The sequence below is a fragment of the Halichoerus grypus genome, chromosome 9 (genome assembly GCF_964656455.1).
Source record: "Halichoerus grypus chromosome 9, mHalGry1.hap1.1, whole genome shotgun sequence".
In the NCBI taxonomy this organism is placed as follows: Eukaryota; Metazoa; Chordata; class Mammalia; order Carnivora; family Phocidae; genus Halichoerus; species Halichoerus grypus.
In genome coordinates, this window is record NC_135720.1 from 50735874 (window position 1) to 50759764 (window position 23891).

Consider the following 23891-nt stretch of genomic DNA (forward strand, 5'->3'; position numbering starts at 1 on the left):
CTCACCCTCAGAAGCATGTAAAATGGAGATCCTTAATGCAGGTAGTAATTTGAGTTTCCTGATTAGGCCATTTTTTTTAAATGCAGAAGACTCTTAGAAGATGTATAGAGACATTTAATTCTATTATCCCCAAGATTTCATTAGAAAAAGATAAAACAGATTTTTTATACAACCTTAATTAACCTAAAATGATGATTAGAAAGGTCATATATTTCCATTTATTAAATGTTTTCTGTGAACAAGCTGACCTGCAAATTTCTGTCTCTGAAGATACAGACAAAATTAAATGTTTTATTGAACTGAATTAAAGATGACTTCATAATCAGGGAAGAGAGATTCATAAAAGCTTTTATCACACGTGATTTGCCAACATGTGGTATCTTTTCTCAAATTGATTTTTCAGAGGCATTAGACTTTATTGAGGCAATGCCAAACTTAACAGAATTTTTATCTATATCTTTCAGAAAAACCCAGACCTTTATGGTTCATCTGGAAGTGGAAAATTACACTATAATTCTCCATAGTTCAGTGAATAGTTTAAAAAAAAAAAGCACATTAATACAACCTCTAGTATACCTTCCCCTGCTAAAAAGCCATCAAAGTAAATACGTAAGGTGAAAATATACATAGGTAAGAATTTTCAACTTTGTTAGTACAGTATTTAATGTTACAATGACCTAATCCAACAAAATTAGGATTTGGCACTGGCTGATTCTTTTGGATGTGATAAATAAAAGCAAAATCTATATTCAGAGAAATCTCTTTTCTCCAGAAAGACAAGGCTTACGGTGTGTATGTAGCACAGCCCTGGTGGTAGCAGAAGCATGCAACAGGGCGGGGAGCAGGGCTTAAACCAACATGCACTCAGATCTCCCTTGGATGGCTTTGAAAGCGGGAATGAATGAACATTGTTTTAATGGGTTAGACACTCAAAGGCAGGAGGATGATTCAAGCCTCCTGCTGGTCCTGAGCCTCCACAGTGTCGTACGGTTGCCAGAGTCACCCTCGAGCATCCAGTCCACAGCGTGTACTGAGGGCCAGCTAGAGGGGCTCTGGGCTGGCAGACGCAGAGGAGGGCGGCTTGGCTCTACGCTCCCAGTGCTCAGTCTTCTTGGGGAGACAGACACCGACCTCACTCTGCAGAACAGTGTGGTACATGCTATAAGAAGCCAGGATGCTGTGCGTACCCAGAGGCACTCTCCTCAAGCCCGTCAGTGGGTCCCACCTGTCCCAAAGTTGATACTCAAAGCCTGTAATCCCCTAGCGTATTAGTCCTCAAAATGTGGCTCCCGGGTGCATGGGAGCTCCTCAGACTCGTTCAGGGAGTCAGCCAGGTCACGCTATTTTCATAACAATACTAAGATATTATTTGTTGTTCTTACTGTGTTGACATTGGCAGTGAGGGTATAAAAGCAATGGGGAGAAGACTGTTGGAGCCCGAGCATGAATCAAGGCAAGGATACACAGCAGTCCCTGTGCCTCGCCGCCTTCCACGAACAGCCAGCTTCACTTAAGAATGTCCCTGAGAAAGCAGTAAAAATTATTTTTATTCAATCTCCACCCTTGAGTATAGTCTTTTGAAATATTGTGTGATGCTAGGGGAGGGGCACCTAAGCGTTTCGGCTGCATACACAAGGACAGCGACTGCCTTTGAGGAATATTGCAATTGTTTGAGTTGCGAGCTGAATTAGCCACTCTTTCCAAGGAAGACAATTTTTACCTGAGAAAAGGACTGTCAGACAAATTATTGTTATCAGGTGTGGATATTTGGCAGCCTCTTTTCTTGAAAATGAATAAAATCAGCATGTCTGTCATTATATAGAAAACTGGCTGTATTTGTTGCCAATGATAACATTTGAGCTTTCAAGCAAACATTAGGATTTTGGAAATTCTATGTGCTTGGCAGCTTCTCAATTCTGAAAGTTGGCTATACACGAACATGGCAACATATGGAAGATCTGCCTATCTCAGTGAACAAGTATTTTCCAAATGACCAATGCGTGATGTTACAAAATCAAGCTTGGGTAAAAGATCCATTCTAAGTATAAGATATACCAATTTTAATGTCACAGACTATGAAAAGTTCATTGATACAGTTTTGGATTTCACAATGCAACTAACCTTTAAGAAACTACAACTTACTGAGTTTTGGTATTGTAAAAAAAAAATATCCACAATAATCCAAAAGAACTATTATTAAAATACGCTTCCTTTTCTCAACTTTGTATCTGTGAAGATGGATTTTCTTCATACGTTTTAACCAAAACAACATATTAAAACAGACTGAAGGCAGAAGATATGAGAACCCAGCTGTCTTCCATTAAGCCAAGCCAGACGTTAAAAAGATTTGAAAATGTGAAATAATGCCAATCTTCATTAAATTTTTTTTCAGAAAAGTTACTTTTCATAAAAAAATGCTATTTCTGTTGACATGTGATGGGTTTATTATTATTTTTTGTTTTGGAAAGGTTCTTTTTCATTAAAAATAGGCTGTTAAGGTGGGATGGTTTTATTATTGCTATTTTTAATGAATTAACAAATATTTAAGTGTTAACCAGCTTCTGGAGTGCCTGGGTGGTGCAGTTGATTAAGCATCCTACTCTTTCAGCTCAGGTTGTGATCTCAGAGTGGTGAGATCGAGCCCTAGGTCGGGCTCCACATTCATTGCGGAGTCTGCTTGAGTTTCTCTCTCGCTCTCCCTCTGCCCCTCCTGCTCATGCTCTCTCTCTCCCTCTCTCTCTAATAAATAAATAAATCTTAAAAAAAAAAAAAGAGTTATCAGTTTCTGAATGTGGTCAATACGGATAAATAAGACCCATATAAACAAAAGCTCTTTGGAGGTCTTCAATAATTTTTAAAATTGTAATGGGGTTCTGAGAGCAAAAAAGTTTGAGAACCACTGCATTAGCCTATCAGGCCCTTCACAATCTTTCCAATTTTTTTCCTGACCTTTCCCTTCCCATCACCTTCCCCTCCTTCCGCCACCATCCCTCTGTCCAGTAATGCCAAATGCCTTTCTGGCCCCCCAAATAGGCTGCACTCCTTGTTATTGTTCTTTTGAATGCCCTCTCTGCTATCCCTCCTTGTCAGGTTTCTATTCATTCTCTTAAAATCAAGTTCAGTAAAAATTTCCCTCATTGCCCCACAGAGCTAGTTACACACTCCTGGGGGCCCCAGGGGCCTTGCGCAGAGCAGGGATCTTGAGAAATCATTTTGTATGAGATTGTTTACACATCTGTCTTTCCCTCTATGCTGCAGGCTCCTCAGGGCAAGGAACAATCTTCTTCACCCTTAAAACTCCAGCAGCTAGCTTGGCTCCAAGCACACTGCTGATGCTCAACAAATTCAAGAAGAAAAGTGGCAGAGGAGAGGAATTTCATCTCACTCTCCTGCCCTGACCTGAGGACTCTGGGGCAGAGACAGGGATCGTAGTGGGAGGTGCGGCAAGGCATTCCCCAGAAGAGGGCCTGTGTTACACACACTTGAACCCTAGCTGCCTAGCACACACAAACCTTCTTCCTTCCCCTATGTACTTCCAGAAATGTCTTCTAACAGAAGCCAGAAATCCCCACACACAGATTTAAGCATGCACTCCCTCCCCAGAGGAAATCATCAAGAATCCTATCCTATAGTCACCAGAGATGATGTCATGACACCACTCTTCCCTGACAGCTGGATCTTTGGGATGCACCTGTCTTAGATATTCTGCCACCTTGGGATGAGATGGTCAATTTTATCATCAGCCCAATCAACTCTAAAGTCCAATGATTGAGGGGTGAGGAGAGGGACAAGGGAAGAGAAGAAAACTCTGTATTTAAATTATAATTCCCATCGTAAAAGGAAAAATGATGATTTTTTGAGGAGTGCTGGAATGAGTTACCTTTCAGCAGCAACGAAAATGCAGATGGTGGCACTTTCCTTGTCTCTGTAACTAAGATTGGGGCGACAGGATTTGTGATCCTCTTCTGGTCAGCCAAGCCATGTTTCTCTTTGATCAGCATCTTGGCTGCTGCCTGGTTTAGCAAATCCTCTTTCCCAGTCCTTTTTTTTTTTTTCTTTTCTCTATAAACTAATACCAGTGGTTTAGTTTTGTGATTTTCTTTATGAAAAGTCTTCTTCAATTATGGAGGCTCTAGTTTTGGGAGTCCACTCAAATGAATGTACTGAAGAACCCATAAAATATTGTGTGTGTGGGTAGCAAGAATTAAATGGTAGCTTACTGTTCTTTATTAGCAAATGGCCCTCCAGCTTCTAAAAATGAAAAGGGGACGCAAGAGTCTATTGAAGAAAGCTGCTCATGTGCACGCAGATAGAGAAACCTGACCTGTGCTAGGAGCACGTCAGAACATGTGCAGTTTCCAGAGTAATCTATCACCTCTTCCAAAGGGAGCGAATTAAGTTTCAATACAGAAATAAAATAGATCATTTTTCCTTCAGTAAAGGATTCATTTAGCCATAATCATCAGTTAGCTCTATTGTTTGTCAGGTAGGAGAGATTCTGAGAGGTACAAATCTCAGCAGAATAAAAAACGCCAGGGGGGCAAACCAGAAAAAGGGAAGGCATCTTTAAACTGATTTTAAAAGAGCAAAACGTGATTTGCAAGAAGAGCGTGTTTGGGATAATAGCCAGCTTTGCCGTCTCTGGCTACTTGAAGCAATTTATTCTGACCAGCCAGCCCCAATGGCATGTGTGAGGACCACAGAGAGGCACATCGTTTCCCAAAAGGAGAAAATACTTTTGGACTCAGCAGCTGGTAAATTCTAGGAAGGAGAAAACTCATGGAGTTGGGAAAATAAAGCTTTACTGTGAAACATATAATAAGATACAGGATGATTTTTGAACTCTCTACCTGCAGAAACCCAACGAGGTTGGAATCTCATCTTCAAGTGGCAACTAATTTATTCATATGTAAGAATAAAATCAATTTGAATTCTGACAGGAGTTGTTTTTCTATGGAGAAATGGAATTCACATAAAACAATCTCAATCTGGATCCACAACATCTAAAATTAAACTCTGCTGAGGACAGGTCACAGTCATAGGGATTTTGCCTCACGACCGCAGAATGATTTTTCATGCCCGATCATTTGTGCCATAGATGCTTCCAGCCTTCTCAACAGCATGGCACGTAAGCTGGAAAAGCTCAACCAGGACCAAAGCATCTCTTGGTTTCCCGAAATAAGACATAGCTTCTTCTGTTGTGGTGTGTAGGTTTATACAAAGTGGCTTTAAGAAAGCATGTCCCCCCACCATCACACACACACTCCTAAGAAGTTCGCACTGAATTGTGATATGAACGTTTTTACTTTGCTCTCAGGTATTATAACGTGGTCAACAGAATTTTATTTCATAGAGTGTCATTATCATTTGCTGATATTTCAATTTATGATCTACTGTGTTTCAAGGTTCTTTCATATTGCTTGATCTAAAGAATTAAAAATTGACAATGCCAAGCTGACGCAGGAAGGCTTCTCCGTTTTCAGTGACAATGGCATGGTGAGAATCAGACAGGGTCTTGCTCCGAGATGATGCTCGGCACCAGGTGAGCAAGTGGTGGTGACTACGCATTATTGGTGATCTTATCGAGCTAACATTTACTGAATATTTGCTACGTGATAGACACCATGCCCGATGCTTTATAGGTATTCTCTTATTTCTTTCAACCACCCTCTATACTAGATGAGAAAATTGAGGCTTAGAGATTACTTGTAAGTGACAAGGGTCACAGCTCATGTTTTTTTTTTTTTTTTTTTTTTAAGGATTTTATTTATTTATTTATTGGAGAGCGAGCGAGAGAGAAACAGCATGAGAGAGGAGAGGGTCAGAGGAAGAAGCAGGCTCCCCGCTGAGCCGGGAGCCCGATGTGGGACTCGATCCCAGGACTCCAGGATCATGACCTGAGCCGAAGGCAGTCGCTTAACCAACTGAGCCACCCAGGCGCCCACAGCTCATGCTCTTAACCAGTACGTGTTTCTTCTCTTTGGCTCTAAAATCTAGAGGAACCTCTATACTTTCTTTCACATATTAGCTTTTTAGTGTTTTCATATATACATTCACTTCATTTACATGCTCCTTGAGTTCAATAACCTCTTTCTAGAGATTAAAGGTTGTATCTCCTTGGGCATCAATTTGTAAGGCCTTCCCTGTACAGCTAAAGTGGTAGCAGTCTGAATTAATGGCAAAATTAATAGTTCAGATCCCATCTTTGTTATGTCACGATAACGTTAATTTGTTATGTTGAAAACCATGTTAACCATGTTTAAGCTGTGGCCTTACATTGAGAACACTGTCGGCACCGCCCCTCATCACCACTGCACACGGCAACTATCCATTTTCTGAGCATCATTTGTGTGCCAGGAATCGTGGCTACGTGTTTCACACACATTCCCTCTACACTTCACAACATACCAACAAAGGAGGCATTGTGAGCCTTACTTCAGAGCTAAAGAATGTTAGGAAAGAAGACCTAGGTTCTAGATCTTCACAAAGACTTCATTCTCATCATAAGGAGATAGACCTCCCAAAAGCCATGTTAAAAATAAATTTTAAAAATGAAGATCAGTGTTTGATCTACAGCTGGACACTTTCCCAGCAGTCTGAGGTAATTTTTTGACTTGGGAAGACTCGGGAGAGATCCCACATGCAGTAGAGCAAGCTACCGCGGTAGGTAACAAAACCACGCCAACACAAATTTTCTCTTGCCTGCTGTCATTCTCTAATCCTGGTTTTATGATGGTATCAATAAAAAAAGGTCTGCTTATTAGGGGCTTTTTACCTGCAGTGGAGAACCTTCCACAGAATTCCAGCTTCTCAGGGTTAGAGACACCTTAAAAGTCATTTAGGCAGTTAGTCAGTTTTCCTTCTCCCATTAGACAACTTGGTTTTCTTCTCTGTTCTATTTGTGAGGAGGGAGAACTGAAACAACTTATAAAAAAAAAAAGCATAGGCATAATGAGATCACATCATTTGTGTCAAACTGTCAGAAAATGCAGGACGTCATCCATGTTACGTATGACTCTACAGAGAGCAAGCCGTGTACATGACGAGTCAACCCTGACTGGATACCAAATGTCAAATCAGGTAACACAACTGCACACCACAGAAGTTATGCAGGCTAACACATTTTTAATGTTTTATTTTGATATAATTTCATATTTATAGAAAAACTGTAAGAATTGTTCAAAAAAACGCCCATTTACTCTTTTCCAGATCTACTGATTATTAGTATTTTGCTCCATTTGTTCTTTTTTCCTGAACCCCTGGAGAGCACTCTGTTGACATCTTGTCCCTTTATCCATAAATATTTCAGCATTTATTTCCCAAGAACAAGAGTTTTCAAAGTAATACATTTTTTATCAAACCACAAAGTTAACATAAAATCAGAATAAATAAAAAAAAATACACGAACTACAAAGAAAAATATTCTGACTTCATTTTGCACAAGAGAGGAGTTTTTTGGCCTGTTTTGCTTACTGTGATACTCCCAGACTCTACCATAGTGCTTGAGTACACAGCAGGAGCTTGACAAATAGCTAGCTGTTAATTTCTTAATTATGGTGTGATACTATATTGACAGCATTTTTAAAAAGATTTCATTTATTTGTTTTAAAGAGACATAGAGAGAGATTGCAAGCGGGGGGAGGGGCAGAGGGGGAGAGAGAGAGAATCTCAAGCAGACTCTGCACTGAGCATAGAGCCCAACATGGGGCTCCATCTCACGAGCCTGAGATCATGACCTGAGCTGAAATCAAGAGTCTGACGCTCAAGCGACTGAGCCACCCAGGCACCCCTATTGACTACATTTCTAAACAAAGTATTCCTAAAATAAAGCAAAGGCAATAACAGCAATATATTCAATCATGTCTTTATTTCCTATAATATATAGTTCCCCAGTTACAAAAAGGAAAAACTTTTAGATATTAAGGACTCCTAGGAAATGAACTTTTTAAGATGAGACAAAACAGATTACAGTGTAAGCAAATTCATGGGAGGACCTGCTCTCTCTTCACAGGTAGCGGTTCCTGATGTATTCTCGGTACATGGAGGTGTCTTCTTTTCCAAGGGGCTGCATGATACCTTGACTGGCCTGGATGTGGGCTTGGAAGATCTCTGTAGATTTTCTGTCTACTCTTGGAGGCTGAACTTCATAGATGTTGTCTTGCGAGAAAGCGGAGATAGGTGTTCTATAAAAGGGAAGAGAAGTCAAGGCTACATTAAAGAAAATAAAGTGAAGGACCCACAGGGAGCTATGGTCTCAAAGCATTTGAGAGCCGCTGACCTTGACCATGTGGACTTAATAGTAATAAGTGATGGTATTGTCCTCCCCTGTATCCTCTAAGCCGGCTTCATCTCCTGCCCAGAGGACAGCTGGCCCAGCACCTGCCCAGGGAGTCCTCCCTGAAGCACAGGCTAGGTGGGCACCCCTCCTCTGTTCCTGCAGCCCCAGGCACACCTGTCTATGCACCCATCTGCCTCCCTCACACGACCAGACTACCTTTAGGTGGGGGCTGTACATTTTTTGCTCCTTGACACATCATAGGAACCTCAATTTTTTTTGTTATATTAATTTTGTATCCTATAACTTTATTGAATTTGTTTATTAGTTCTAAGGGTTATCTATAGTTTTTAAAGGAAGATTTAGTAGGAATCCGTGAAGTAAGGGATATGAATTCCTTCCTCACGTTGATAAGAAGAGCAAATGAGTTTATACGTATAAAGTGCTCACTTAGCACAATGCCGGGCACACTGTAAGTGCTCAGTAAATGTGAACTATTATTAATAAATACAGGTGCATAATTCCTTATCTGCAATTCTGAAATCCTAAAAGCTTTAATAATCGAATGTTACTTTGATGGTAAAACCTGACCCGACTGAAATTCATTTGGTGGCATATCCTAACCTGAACCAACAATATTCATCCCACTTTGTGTGAATATTAATGTGTTTAATTAATAGAAAGTCCTCAGATCACACTGGGGATGTAGCATCCTGTTATGCTAACACCCCCAAAATTGTGAATTCTGAAACACATCTGGCCTCAGGCTTTTGCTGAGGGATTGTAATCTGCAAGAGGCAGCTTCCTTCCTTTCTGGGGTATTGAAAAAGCACCCAAGAATCTCTTTACTCAAAAATATCCCTCCATTCCCAACCACCCAGCCTAATTTAATGCATGAAATTTCCTTCTACCCACTGGAGAAGGTGCTGTCTCCAGAAAGGCCTTGTCAAAATGCAATTTGGTGTCTGACACAACCTTTACTCATTGAAGACTGAGCACCTACTAGTTATTCTATCCTTAGCTGAGAGCAGGCCTTTGAGGGATGAGTCGGTCAGCCAAGTCAGGTGTGATGCAGAGTGAGCATGTCTGTAGAGTGTGAATGGAAGGTCAAGAAGGGGCCACTGATGGGGAGGACAGTCAATGAAAATGGTGTTGTGAGGGACTGGTGTACAATGACAACACATTCCACCACGTACCCCAGGGCTGGCCCTGTGAGGTAGGCGCTTCTTACAACAGGGCACCAAGATAACACAGAGAGAGAAGATCCGGAGAATCTATTCTGCTGAGCTGGACCCTAGCTTTGCTCTTCATTCCAGAGGTGTCAGGAAGGCATCCTGGGTGTGTGGCTATTTGGTTAGCTGGGACTCCTGCGGCTGGGGGAGATTCTCTGCTGTCAGGAGCAGAATTAGGCCTCAGTCCCAGCTAGGCCTGGCCTTGGGATGTCAACAGTTCAAAAGACATCAGGAAATGCAGACACACAGTGGAAGACAGGAGTTGTACAGTAACTCCCCCATCCTCTTAGGACGCATTACCATCAAATGGGGGTCTCTCTTACCCAGAAAACAGTCAAGGTAGCTCACTGTGCTTTGTCTTTACCTGGAACACTAACACATCCTGCCATGGCTGGAGATGTATTAAATTACGTTAAAATAAAATATAACTAGAGGTGGAGTATTCTTTCTGCAAGCCAACCTCAATTGTTTTCACCTCAGGATAGTATATTTCAACTCAAATTTGGTATATAGTTTGTGAAATGCTCCCATTTTTTAAAGCACTTAAATAATTTCACACAATCTTAGAATGTGACCTTATTTAAGTAAATAAAAACCAAAGGAAAATGATTTAAAGTTAAAAAAAATGAAAGACAAAGGTGAAAGAATCCTGAGATGTCTGAATCTCGAATCTGTCCTCCAGCCTGGCTGCAGTGCTTTCTTCAAAATACACGAGTTACAGTTATTCTGATGTCTGGGGAGAGCACATTATAATGGTGAACAATTAGGATGATTAATAATATGAACTCTTCTCCTCAATTTTCACAAAAACATAGTAACTCTCCAGTCATTTACATAATTCACACTGAAATGCTAGAATTCTTTAATGATAGATAATATTCAGGATCAAACCTTTTTAACCTGAACCTTTAAAATGAAGATTCCACTATGGTTTTTAGAGATTGTCATCAAAGTACCAGCCATAGACAGCAACTGCCCCTGACACCACACCATCTACACCTGTCTAGTGTCTTCAACTTCTCAAATCCCTTTTACATGTATGATCTTACTTAATTTTCACACTCATCCTGGAGGCAGGAAGCACTGGGATTATACCCTCCATGCCACAGAGGAGATATTTAAAGTCAATTTAAAAATGGGACTAATGGTTTCTGTCCTGTCTTTGAAGCCAGACCTTTGCCCAGAACCCTTTGTGCATTAAGGACGACCTCTCTGGCAGAAATCACACCAGACATTCAACAGATATAGGAAGATACCGTCTGGGTACTAAACCTTCCTGGGTTGAGAAAGGGGAAATGCCAAGTGACCAAGGCATTGTTTGATCCTTCAGAGGTCTCGGCTGACTACACAGGTGGGCCGGCTATGGAATGTCATAGTGCCTGGGCACAGTGACCGCCCATAGATGTGGGGCCAGGACAACCTTGAATGGGGCCGGAGACCAGTCACTTCCACCCAGGGCCTTTGCTTTCTGACCAGTCCTCACCCTACTTCTTGGTTAACTACCTCACTGCCGCGTGGAGTAATGGAAACCATTACAAACACTAAATATGAAATGCCAGACATCAGCCTGAAATGTCATCAGACTGAGTGGCAGGTGGGTTTAGGGCTCTCGTACCACCTCACTGGGGTTTCAAAACAACGCAGGGAGTCCGAAAATGCATCAACTGTCCCCTTTGTCCTTTTTATTCTTCTAGATTCAAAGTCTATGTTAAACAACAAAGTTGTAATATTAAAATGGTTATTACTGGATTGGGACCAGAAAGATGCTTAAGACATACCCAATCTTGTTGGCATAATCAGAAAAATGAGGAGGAAGAAACCGATTCACAGATAAACTTTTGTTTCTTCATTTTACTCAGATGTCAAGAAGTCAGTGACGATGAGCTCCCCACGGTCTTAAGGCAGTGGTTCTCCAAGTGTGGTCCCCAGACCAGGAGCATTAGCATCACCTGGGAACTTGTTAGAAATATAAATTCTCAGGCCCTACTCCACACCTACTGAATCAGAAACTCTGAGGGTGGGGCCTGGCAAAGATGTTTAGCAAGGCCTCCTGGTGATTTTGACACTTGCCTTGCCAAAGCTTGAGACTCTTTGGTCTAACCAAAATATATCTAAAATGCTAAAGAACATCTTATTTGTGGGCAGTCAGCAGCACTGAACACTTGTAAGCAAGAAATCTCTTTTCAAATGATATACTACCACTAGCCCTCCATCAAGAATCATAACTTGACATTTAATTGTAAATATACGAGCAGTAATATTAGATGCACCACACATTTCCTAATGAGGAGACACGTCTGATTTCCCCATTAGCTTACACATTTCCAAGGTGGGAACGAAATACAAAAACATCCAAGACCCTCATAAGGGGCTGCTGGTCAGCACCTTGTCTCTGAGGGTATTGGAGGGAGATGGATAACCCAATAATGCTTTCAGTACTACATGGAACAGTCTTTTTACTAGCTTAGATGGCATCTGTTTCTAGATAAAAAGACCAGTATTTAAACACTAAATGATGTGGAAATTGTGAAACTACTTACTTTTATTCATTCGAGTAGAGAAAGCTAGCTTATTACTGCACTTTCATGGTGGAAAAAATGGCTCCACTTTTCTCTCCTGACCATAAACAGAGGGGGATTTTGTTTTCAACTTCTCACAGCCCCCAAAGACCTCCTGCCCCTAATTCAAATGGCAGTAGTATTTCTGGAGATAAAATATTATAATTACAAATGTGCAGGCTCATTTCTTTTTATCTACAGAACCTAGTTCCATCTTCAAAGAAGAGCTTTGTATTTCCCCTCAAGGAATGTTACAGTCTTATTTAAAATAATATATTTGCCAATTCATTTATGGGCTGCTTAACCCATACTGCTCAGTGTGCTCAAACACCAAGGACCGATGACACCTGGCCTTCACTGCAGTTCCCACTCACAGAAGAGAAACACTTCAGGCAGAAATTCATAAGGCACACCACATGTTTTTAAAGAACATACTTATTGATGCCCTTTTATGCTCTTTCTTAAACGTGGTCTTACTCATTTGGTTATAATATGACCATGTCTGATAATAACCTATCTTAGCCTTGGATGCAGAACTAATATTTGAGTCCCTTTTAAAGTTCAATTCCTACTGAGGCTTACTTCCTAACACATACTGAATACTTAATAAACAGGTTGATCTGACAAGAAAATATTTAATTGGTCAGACTGACATGTCTTCTGAATTTAGTTACGTCCCGGTAATTTGTGGCTGGTGAAAGAAAAACGGGACAATATTTGTATAATTTCAATAATATTATACATGTGATACTTGCGCATCTGTTAAAATCTTCTGTTTTTCCTATGATTATCATTCTGGCATACATCAAACCCCATTCGGCATTTCCAGAAAATTTAGTAATGGTTCTGATCACAGAATCTCTTTCCCTTCTGTTGCTATCAGTTTTCTGTTTCTTTCACAGCACCAAACGATTCTTTGTTGGTCATAACTGATCCTTAGGTCATTTCTTTCATTATTTCCTCTGCTTTCCGAGAGAAAACTGTAACAAGGGCAGGTTCAAAATTGATCAGATGCTCTGGTCTCAGTGGAGTAAAACCTCAGCAAATGCCTTAAAAGCACCAGCCCTTGATTATTCATCTATTTGTCTTTCTGCAGGTTTTATAATTTCTATTAGAAAATAATAGCCCTTATCACCTAACCAGCAGAGGGGTCTATGGTACACATCACCATGAAATAAATTTCTCTCTTTCTAGCCTTTACTACTGCTCAGAGCTTTCAGCCCTCGGTGTGTGGATGCCAACCTAACATTTTTTTTTTTTTTTTTTGATCATCCATTGCTTCTCTTTAGTTGCCTTATTAGGTTGCTTCTATCCTTCCAATAATGTACTCTTATAGTGAAGCCTAGTCATGAATCTATTTTACCAAGATGCTGTGGTGAGAATGTGTTTGCTTTATCATGTAAAATCTCAAGAGAATGTGGCATATTACTCACATTCTGTGCATAAGTATAGACACCTAAATCCAAAATGTAGCTCTCAAACTGCACTTGTCCAATATGGTAGGCATTAGCCACATGTGGCTATTTAAATTTAATTAAAATTAAATAAAATTTAAAATTAGTTCCTCAAGTAGCACTGGTCATATTTCAAGTGTCTGATAGCCACATGCAACTAATGGCCACTGTTGGACACAGTGTAGATATCGAATATTTCCATCATCACAGAAAGATCTATTGGATAGACTGTTTTTGAACCTCTTTCCTATTATTTTTTCCTCACAAATTCTGGGTAATTTTAGGTCTTTCTAAGCCCATTACCCTAATATATCTCTGTATGGCATTTATCACACTCTGATCTTTTATTTATGTATTTATATACTTACCAGGAATACGAACTCCATTTTGATCACCTCTTTATCTCCAATGCCCAGAAGAGCATCTGGCATATGGTAAGTGCTCAAAAGTTACTCATTGAATGAATGAATGACCTCTAGTTAAGGAATAAGATTTTATCTTGGGTTTCTAAATTCAGAACCTAAATTCAGTGTGATTTGGATTACTTGAGATGATAGGAAAGCTAGGGTTTCCCATCAGAAGCCTTGCTCTTCAGTTCCTTTCTTCAGATAATCCGTAAGTGGACAAGGAAACTGAGGGCAAGCTGGAGTGCCTTCTAGTGGGGTAAAGCTATCAAAGTTGCTCAAAAACAATGGTGAGGCAGAAGGGGTGGGTCCTTACCCTCTAGAGGTGAGAAAACAGTGACTCAGGCAGATTAACAAAGTTACTAAACGGGCTGAAATCAACAGGAACGTGTCAATCTTCAAATCACCTCTAATACAACAAAAGACAAAATACACCCCTCTATTGGGATCTGAGAAAGCAGGCACTGCCTCTATTCACTTTGACATACCTTTCACGCCAATTTTGACACCGGAAATACGGGTAAGCCCTCCTTATTTGCTGCCTTGCCCCTCTAGGATACTTTCACATGTCTTTGGGTATATACATGTGATACCATAGAGTGAAGGTGATGGGCTTGAGGGGCAAGTGCTTACCCATTACTGGGAAATTAAGCCATGTTAGTAGTTGCTGGTGACATTCTAAACATTATCAAGGTAAAGAAATTAATTTCCTTTTTATTCCTACTAAAAGACAGGAAGTCTATATTAACACACAAAATGCTATGAATCTATGGGACCCATGGGTGGCTCAGTCAGTTAAGCCTTTAACTCTTGATTTAGGCTCAGATTGTGATCTCACGCTCATGAGATTGAGCCCTGCATTGGGCTCCACGCTTAGCGGGGAGTCTACTTCTCTTCCTCTCCCTCTGCCCCTCCCCTTGCTTGTGCACGCACACACTTTCTCTCAAATAAATAGATCTTTTTTAAAAAATGCTCTCAATCTAATATATGATCCCTAACAAAGTCCAATTATTTCAGCCTTATTATGCCACTGAAAGCTAATGAGCATGTCACAGAATAATGAACAAATCTGATTTCTTTATATACAAACATTTTCAAATCCTTTTAATAGCTGCTATTGTAACAAGATGATTGGGCTGTCCTCCAGCAGAGACACTGAAAGGGAGGTTGGAAATCTCATAGGCAGGTTAAAATTCATTAAGGAGAAGAGGACAATAATGCCAGTCTTTAAACAATCTACCACAGAAGAAGCAAAAAGCGGTGATGAGAAGGAAGTGAAGAATATAATCTGTGATGGTGGAACATAAAATGTATAATCTCACACACCAGAGATGCAGGCTGCTCGGTCTGCATATGAGGCCCTTCAAAGGCTCAGCACTAAGGAACCTTGACTCCACACCATAGGCGAGGTCTTTAAAGATTTGGACAGGAGAGGAGTAGGTGGCTTTTTGGTAATGGAGAGAGCACGAAGACAGCAAAACCCTTCTTGGGTGTGTTTCTCAAACACTCATCTGCCTTCAACCTGTCAGGAGCCATGTCAACGACAGGCCACCCAGAAAGCACTGCAGTCTCACAGAAAAGGAAGATTTTATGCCTAAACCTAAGCAACAACACAGAACAATTATTTATAGAACATGATGACCTTAATATATCTCAAAAAATATATGCATGTGTCACATCGAAGGCTGCTAAAATCTATCTTTTGAAGACTCATTTGTCATTTCTCATCAGATCCACTAGATGAAGAAATAGCATATGTTTACACACAAACATGCTACATATATAAAATATTTGTATATAATATAGATTGATGCTCATATACACTAAAATATATATTTACGCTTATGTACATTATATATATATACATATACATGTATTCTTTCAACACAATGCTGTGGGAAGGGCAATCCATATATTTCATTCCTCCCCACAAAATGATGTACTTCATATGAGCCCATGTGGACTCATTTTTACCATGTCCATTTTATGGACATTTACAATGCGCAGATACTGGAACAAAAAGTATAGCTGATGAGCTTCTGGGGTAATGGAGCCAGTAAATTTAGATAACATATTGTAATATTTACTATTTCTTAGATAGAGTTGGAACATCTTGCTCTTAAAATGTGACTTTTTATATTGTTATATATAAAAGAATCAATGTAATACACATAAGGGCCTTAAAGGCTGTTATAGGTTTGTCAGGGTAAAGTTTTTGGTGATACTACATCACTGCCTTATATATATGTCAATTAAACATAAAAAATTAACAATGTTTACCCAATATTTACCATGGAAAAACTACTGTGCTTCAGAATTATCAATGCATTTCATATTGTTATTGCAAAATAAAACACAGATACAGGAAACCACACAAAACAGACACATAGAAATATTATAAGGTGAACACCACCCAGGTCAAAAAACAGAAATTTTGGCAGCTAAGCCCCTTCCATGTGCCCCATTCCCATCAAAACCACAGTAGCCATTATCCTGACTTGTAATCACTTCCTTGCACTTCTAAAACGACTTTTTCATTTAAATGTGCATCCCTAGATGTTAGTTTAATCTTGCCCATTTTCAAAAGTGTGATATGCCTTTTAATCTACAGATTCTCTCTCCTTTCTTTTCCTTATAATTCATCAGTTGAAGAGTCCAGGTTGTAGAGTTTCTCTCAGCCTGGATTTTGCTGACTGCATATTTATAATGCAGTTCAAAATGTTCCTCTGTCCTTTATATTTCTGCAAGTCAGCAATTGCCTCCAGAAGCTTGGTGAGAATTTGCTTCGATTGCTTTGGCAAGTCTATAGGTGGTGGTATGCTGTTTCATCAGGAGGGCCATACTGTCTTAAGTTGTTTATCTCTTTTGATGTTAACAGCCAATAATGCTCAATGCCTACATCTGTTAACACTGAAGATTGCCAATGCTAATTATTTCTTTTTCATTAATTAGTTGAAACACTGTTATTTTTTCTTTTTACGATGCTTTCCCTCACTCTTATTTGGTTATCCGGTGGTATAATTCATACAATTCAAAGTGTCAGATACTTGATTCCTTTTCCCTTTATTTTCCAGTTTTCTGGATAATGAAATGGTTCCCTATAGTCCTTCCAAAGTGATTAGGATTTTTTTTTAAATTATAAACTCATGGATTTAAACATATTTGATGAGTTCCATTCCACTGCAATTATTATTACTATTGAAGTTCAAATCATCCTATCTTTGCCCAGTGGGAGCCTCTTCAAGTTCACTCCTGAGTCCTCTTGATATGACCCCAGCAATCTTTAATAACCTTCTTGCTATTTGGACTGACAAGATGTTCTAGGATCCTTTTGTCCATTTCCTGACACTGACCTGGAATCAGCTACTTCTCCCAGAGCTCTGGTTCCTTTTAGCGGGAAATGGTTATTTTAAGACCACAATGTGGGTACTAGGGATTCTCCTTGTTCCTGGGCCACTGTATGTGTACCTGCAGGTACCTACACATTTACCCGTGTATGTTTATGCCATGCTGGAGAGAATCCTGCTTCTCAGGGACAAAGAGGATGACAGAATTAGAACAGCCCATAATTATTTGATTTATCCCATATTGAACCTATATCAGCACTAGAATAACAATACTACCACCACCAATATGATTCCTGGAGACACTCTATCTGCCTGTGCTCCCCGTAGTACCTCCCCATTTTTTCACATACTATACTCTCCCCTTTTAACCAGCATTTTGATTCTATGAGTTTATAATTCACAGTGGTCTTTTTGTCACTGCCTCTCTAGTCATTTTGATTGTCTCAAGCTCCTTCTCCTCTACATCCCACAGGAAGGCCTCATGGGAACAATATGCCGCGTTCTTACTTGTAACAGTTTATCTCTGCTTTCATACTTAAAAGATTTGGAAATAATATCCTCAGCTCACATTTCTTTCCCTTGAGAATCCTAAATATATTACTCCATTTTTTTTTATATAAAGAGTTACATGTAAAAAATCTGATGATCTAATTTTTTTTCCCTTAGAAGTCTTTCCTTTGGTTTAGATATCTAAAGGATTTTTTTTTTCCCTTTAAAGTCTAGTTTACTTACTATACTGTATCATTCTGGGTTACCACTCTCATGTATGTGGTGTGCTCTCTCAATATATAGTTTTAAGTAGTTATTTCAGAAGGTTTTTTTTGGCATTACAGTTTTTAGTATTTTTTTTTTTTGTTCTCTAAGATTTATTTATTTATTTTGGAGACAGAGAAAGTGGGGGGTGAGGAGGTGCAGAGGGAGAGGGAGAGAGTCAAGTAGACTCCCCGCTGAGAGCGGAGCCCAGCACGGGGCTCGATCCCATGACCCTGAGGCATGATGTGAGCCGAAACCAAGAGCTGGACACTTAACAGACTGAGTCACCCAGGCGCCCCTAGTATTTTTTTTTTTGTTCCCTTGATTTTTCTTCTTCAAAACTCTAATTATCCATAGTAAATCTTTGCCTATTGCCAGTATCTGACACTTTCTCTTAAATCTTTGTTTTTCTTCCTTTCTTTTTGCATTTTTAAGTTTTGTATTTTAAGCACATTTTGAAACAGCACACTTCAGTTTTGATCTCTTTTACTGATGTCTTCCTGGCATGCTTTCACGGTCTGCAGGGAACATCCCTGCTCTGTCTTCTGTTCTTCTCATCACTTTACATGACATTGGATCTTGATACTTTTCTAATGCTCATTATGCAAAATGAGTTTTCCTGAACCTCTAGAAGGTGTAGTTCAAGAAAATCTGAGTGACTTGACAGAACTCCCTCTTGGGTTGTTTTTGTGAAGTATTCAAAACCATGGCACACTGCTTTCTCAGATGTCCTGCACCCCTTCCCTTTCTCTGCTTTTCTCTTTCCTTCGTGTCTACTATCATTGTCCTGCTCAATTTTGACTCCATGGGGAATCAGATGGGTCCCCTGACCTGGAAGGGAGCTTTGGTGGTTTGGTTTCAAACATTTATGTGGCCCAGACTGCCTCAGCTCCTTTCAGAACCCACCCAGAAGCCCCTGCACTCAGCTGGCACTGAATCAGGTAAAACCCCTCCCAGTTTCAGCTGCTGTGCTCAAATTGGCCTGTAGTGATCTCCTGTTAGCTATTCACATGTGTCAGATACCCTGTTGTTCCTTCCTTGTTCCTTCCTCTTGTATAAACCCTGATAAAATGCAAGTCTGGTGGCTCTTGGTGGTTTACCACCACCACCTGCTTATATTTAGGGATTTGTGGGGTATCTTATCACAGAGTTTTGAGGTAAATGCCTATGGGTATTTGGTTTTGCTACCTGGTTGTTCAGTTTTACGTGAGGATTCAGAGTTTAAAACTATGTTGTTGCTGTCTTCTTCCCAGAACCAACTAGGCATAGCTATATTTTTGGGGGGAAGGAGGGGCAGAGGGAGAGAGAATCTTAAGCAGGCTCCATGCCCAGGGCAGCAGAGTCTGATGCAGGGCTGGATCTCAGGATCCGGATATCATGACCTGAGCCAAAATCAAGAGTTGGATGCCTAACCAACTGAGCCACCCAGGCGCCCCTAGACATGGCTATTTTTAAAAGAATATTTTTCGTCTCTCTCCAAAGCTGATCTCTAATCTGATACATCACAGCCGGCATGGCTATACGTCCTTGCTGCCGAGGCAGACACTGCCACACCACCTCTGCTCAGCCAGGGCTGCTCTGGGGCAAGTCTTCTCCAGCCTGATTGCCGCTTCTACTCGGTCAGGGCTTGCTCTCCTCCAGGACAGCGGTATAACAGACGTCCAGACGTGGCGGCTATTCAGTGATGCAGAGACGGGGGAAGTAGGCAGAAGGTGGTGGAGCCCTTCATCCTCTGGTTCACCTGCATCTGGCTAACAAGGCACTGCTTCCCGAGCAGCAGCAGTCCAAGCAGAGTTAGGAAAATCAGTTGTTCTTTTACTGCAGTGGATGGGAGACGGCTAGTATACCAGTTAGATTTGGGGCACGGAGCTTAGGGGACAAGGCAGCCCTCCAGGGGGCTGCCCAAGGACCTGCCTCCACTATCTGAGCAGGGTGCCTTCACCATTGTGGCCGGATGCGAGTGATGGCTGCTAATGCAAACGGCGGCTGTATGTTTCCTATCTTCTCCCTTTCTGAGAGCTTTTATTTTCCTTTGCAACCATTGTATATTGGGAGCAGACAGGAAGTCTTTTTATATATAGGTTAGTAGATTACAAGAAGCCTCATCTGGACCTGATAAAGACAGCTGCACAGAACCTCGAGATCGTGGGCGTTGAATGGGGTGCAGTATCGTATGGGGGAGGAAGTGGGTTCCACCGACAGCACAGGAGTATGCATGGATACCTGGGTGGCTGGAGGGGCAGACTGTGACAGATAACAGCATTTACATTCCCTCATATCTACCTGAACTCCCCCCTTCTAGTGTGCAGGAGCTGAAAAGTGAAAAAAAAAAAAAAAATTCCCAGACTCCCTTGTAATTTGGGTTCAAAATGTGGTTTAGGTTCTACTCACCACTTGTAGTCACAGGAGGCTTTGACTTAGAACTGAGTCATATGGAGAGAAGCGAGCTCTCGGGTATCATCAGTTCAACAGACTGCGGCAAAGGCAACACGTTCTTAAGTTGGCCGCAGCGGTGGCAGCTTCCTGATGAGAGCTGAGGTGGCCGGTGTTGCATCCAGCAGCTACCGGGGATAGTTGCCCGATTAGGGCAAATGCAGAAGCCACTCTGAGGGTTTGCCGTACGCTTTGGGGAGTTGTTCCTCAAAGCTTGGTCTAGAGTTTTTTGTTCAGCCCTCCAGTGATTCTGAAAGTCACTTAAAATCTTATAATAAATCACTTTTGGTTTAATCTTCCTAGAATGGATTATGTTATCTGCAACTCATCTCTGACCAACAGAATCAGCCAATGAACAAAACGCAAACAGCTCCGGCTCTCGCTTGCTTTACCAAGGGGCAGGCAGCCAGCCTTCCCAGGTGAGCCCTGTTCCTAAATGGTCCTAGCAGGAAGGGGATACTTCCAGCACTTGGGCATGTGTACGCTTGCTGCCCGAGGAGACAGAAGGGACAGTCTACCAGAAGCACACTGATGAGCAATGCTGGTACTTTCTATGTTTTGGGCATACGCACTGATATTTTTGTTCGTCCACGTATGGCAGAACGACATTGCACAGTCTCTCTGAGAACTGTCAAATAAAAATGTCATTTGTGTTTTTAAAAGAACGTTTGGGTTCAATGAATCATGAAACACTACATCAAAAACTAATGATGTAATGTATGGTGATTAACATAACATAATAAAATAAAATTTAAAAAAAAGAACATTTGGGTTTAGAGAAATGAAGAGGGAAGATTTTCAGATCTAAAATATGTAAAAGGCTTCCAATTTAGGATGCAATTTATAAACTGTATGGTTTCCCTCCCATTTGTAGCACACGTTATCTTTGTATAAAAAGAAATGCAGTTTTTCCTCTATTTCAGCTATGTTTTATTACAAACACCAGAAGAGCAGCCAGCGATATTTGGCCGCATTGTTTTGCAGGCTATAACCTGAACATTTCAGCTGGTGTATAATGTGAGCACACTTGGCTTTGAGCCACAGGCAGCAGGGGCTGGTTATCCTGCACAGCACTGGGGCTGTCCTGCCAACAAAGGACAGGGTGCACATCCAGCACATAACAGCTGTTCTCCAAGGGCAAAGAACGTAACCTCACCTCCCAGAGTCAGCTCTTCCCTGCCTGTATGCAGGCCCGGACTCTCCCTCGGGGCAACCGGTCATCCATCAGACACTACACAGTGACCTCTGGGAACAATGTGTCCCATCTGTCCTCAAATTTCCCGGAACAGCAGCAGCAGTGGCCTGTCACTCCTGAAAACTCAGGCCAATGGGTTACAGTATGGTCATGTGTCTTTTCTCCCTCACAGAGGTGATGACACCCAACTTACATTCTTCATGCCCACTCGGGTATTTTTACCTTTTCGATTTACCAAATGCTACCACTGAGTTTGCTGTATCACATCATTACATCTCTTGTATCCTGCATCTTTTTTTCTAATAAACTTTTTATTTTAGAACCTCTTGAGACTTGTAGAATCATTGTGCAGAGTACAGAGAGTTCCCACATAGCCACACCCAGTTTCCCCGATTATTCACACCTACGAGTCTGGGATGTCTGTTGCCATTAATGAACTGATATTGACACATTATTATTAGCTAAAGTCCATATGTGTCCTTTTTCTGGTCCACGGTCCCTTCAAGGTCCATTACATTTAGTCATCATGTCACCTTAGTTTCTTCTTGGCGGTGACAGTTGATTTTCCTTGTCTTTTGATGGCCTTGATAGTTTTGAAGAGTACTTAGCCGGCATCTTTTCAAAGTTGTCCTTCACTTTACTAACAAGGAGAATCAGAGAAAATGGTCTTTTGGAAGAAGGTATTAGATGGATCATGAGCCTTCAAAACAAAACCTAGCAGTCCTGAGTTTTCAGAAAGACTCCGATGGCTTTATCTCTGTCCATGCTCATCTGTGATGGAAAGTTGGGTGTGCTGCCCGGTGGATATGTGGACAGCTGCTGAGGAAACGCCTACGGAGCAGGGGCTCCCCAACCTGGCTGATCATTACATTCAAGTGGAGAACTTTATAAAGCAGAGATTCCCAGCCCTGGCCCAGAGGTACTGAATCAAAATCTCTACCAGTAGGGTCTTAAATTCTGTATTTTGTATCTCTTTAAAAAATAACAATAATGCTAATTATGTTTTTGATATAGAACACTATAAAGCATGGCCCATAGTCTGTTAGTATTATTAATATAAATAAAAGTATGTGTAGAAAATTTAAAGGGTAACCAAAAGTCCAAAATGAAAAGTGAATGCCTCCCTATAATCTACTTAACCATTTTCTAGGGATATTTTGGTTGTTCCACTTCTATTGTTGTCTTTTGTTTGCTTTGGGATTTGTATGCCAACAAGTTTCCTAAGATATTCTGGTGTCATCAGAAATTTGGAACTCAGCACTACAGAAGAAATTCACATTCAGCTATGGAGGGACAGAATGGCCCTTTCAGAATGACATCCTTTATAAAACCATCAAGCCCTGCTCTCCCCCTGCCTCCCCTGAACAAGTTAGCTCTAAAGCCATTAGATGGGGCAGAGCAAGGAGAGGTGGCCTGTGACAGCCCGTGGGTGTTCAAGCCCAAGGGGGGCGAGGAGGGCATCCACACCAGGAGGGAAGGCTCGAAGTGGAGAATCAGAGCCCAAGCAGGGGAAGGAGGGTGTCCCTACAGAGGGCAGGTTGAGGGGAGTTAAGGCCTTAGTGGGTGAGGAGAGTATCCACGTGTAGGGGCAGCTTGAGGTGGTATGTCAGGGCCTGAGCAGGGAGAGGCAGGTATGGGTATCCATGGGGAGGGGTGGCCTGGGGTCCAAGGGGATGAGGAGGCCATTCACGAGGGTGGGTACCTTTGCAATAGAAGTCAGAGCCCGAATGGAGGGTGTCCATACGGGGAAAGGGGTAGGTGTAATGGTGATGGAAGACTGATTATATCAGAGGGGTTAATCAAATAAATAAACGTAATAAGGGTAACAGAAGCCAAGTTTCTCACTGTTGAAGAAAGGAGCCACTAATATGGAAAGGGAGAAGGACAGAAACCCTGGATACCCTACAATTAGAGGTATCAATATGAACTTACACATTTAAATATATGTAATTTAAATTTACTACATTTATAAATATACACTTGTATTATGTAATATATAAAAACATATACGTAGTATATACTTGTATATATATATGTGTATATTTGTGCACATGTCTGTATTTATACATATGTCTATACATATTTACACAGATACATAAGCAAATGTGTGCGTGTCTTTTGAGTGGGCTTGGGAGCAGCAACATCCCCCTCAATAGCAACAGACACACCTAGTGCCCAGACCTTGGCTTTTATACCATTTTCCACTAAAAAGAACCAGGGATCCTTGGAGAAATGATTGA

The 23891-nt window shown here is 41.0% G+C and overlaps 1 protein-coding gene across 3 annotated transcripts in view; it reads right to left on the reverse strand.

Annotated features, from left to right (window-relative positions):
• Positions 1-7848: 7848 nt before the first annotated feature.
• FIG4 (FIG4 phosphoinositide 5-phosphatase) overlaps positions 7849-23891 on the reverse strand; it is a 118900-nt gene continuing 102857 nt past the window's right edge. For 2 of the 3 annotated variants that reach the window (XM_036075320.2, XM_036075327.2), the window contains one exon: positions 7849-8183. In XM_036075320.2, the coding sequence (XP_035931213.1) occupies positions 8006-8183 (178 nt within the window). In that variant the 3' untranslated portion in view covers positions 7849-8005. The remainder of the gene's footprint in view (positions 8184-23891) is intronic. The other variant, XM_036075323.2, reaches the window with a different exon arrangement.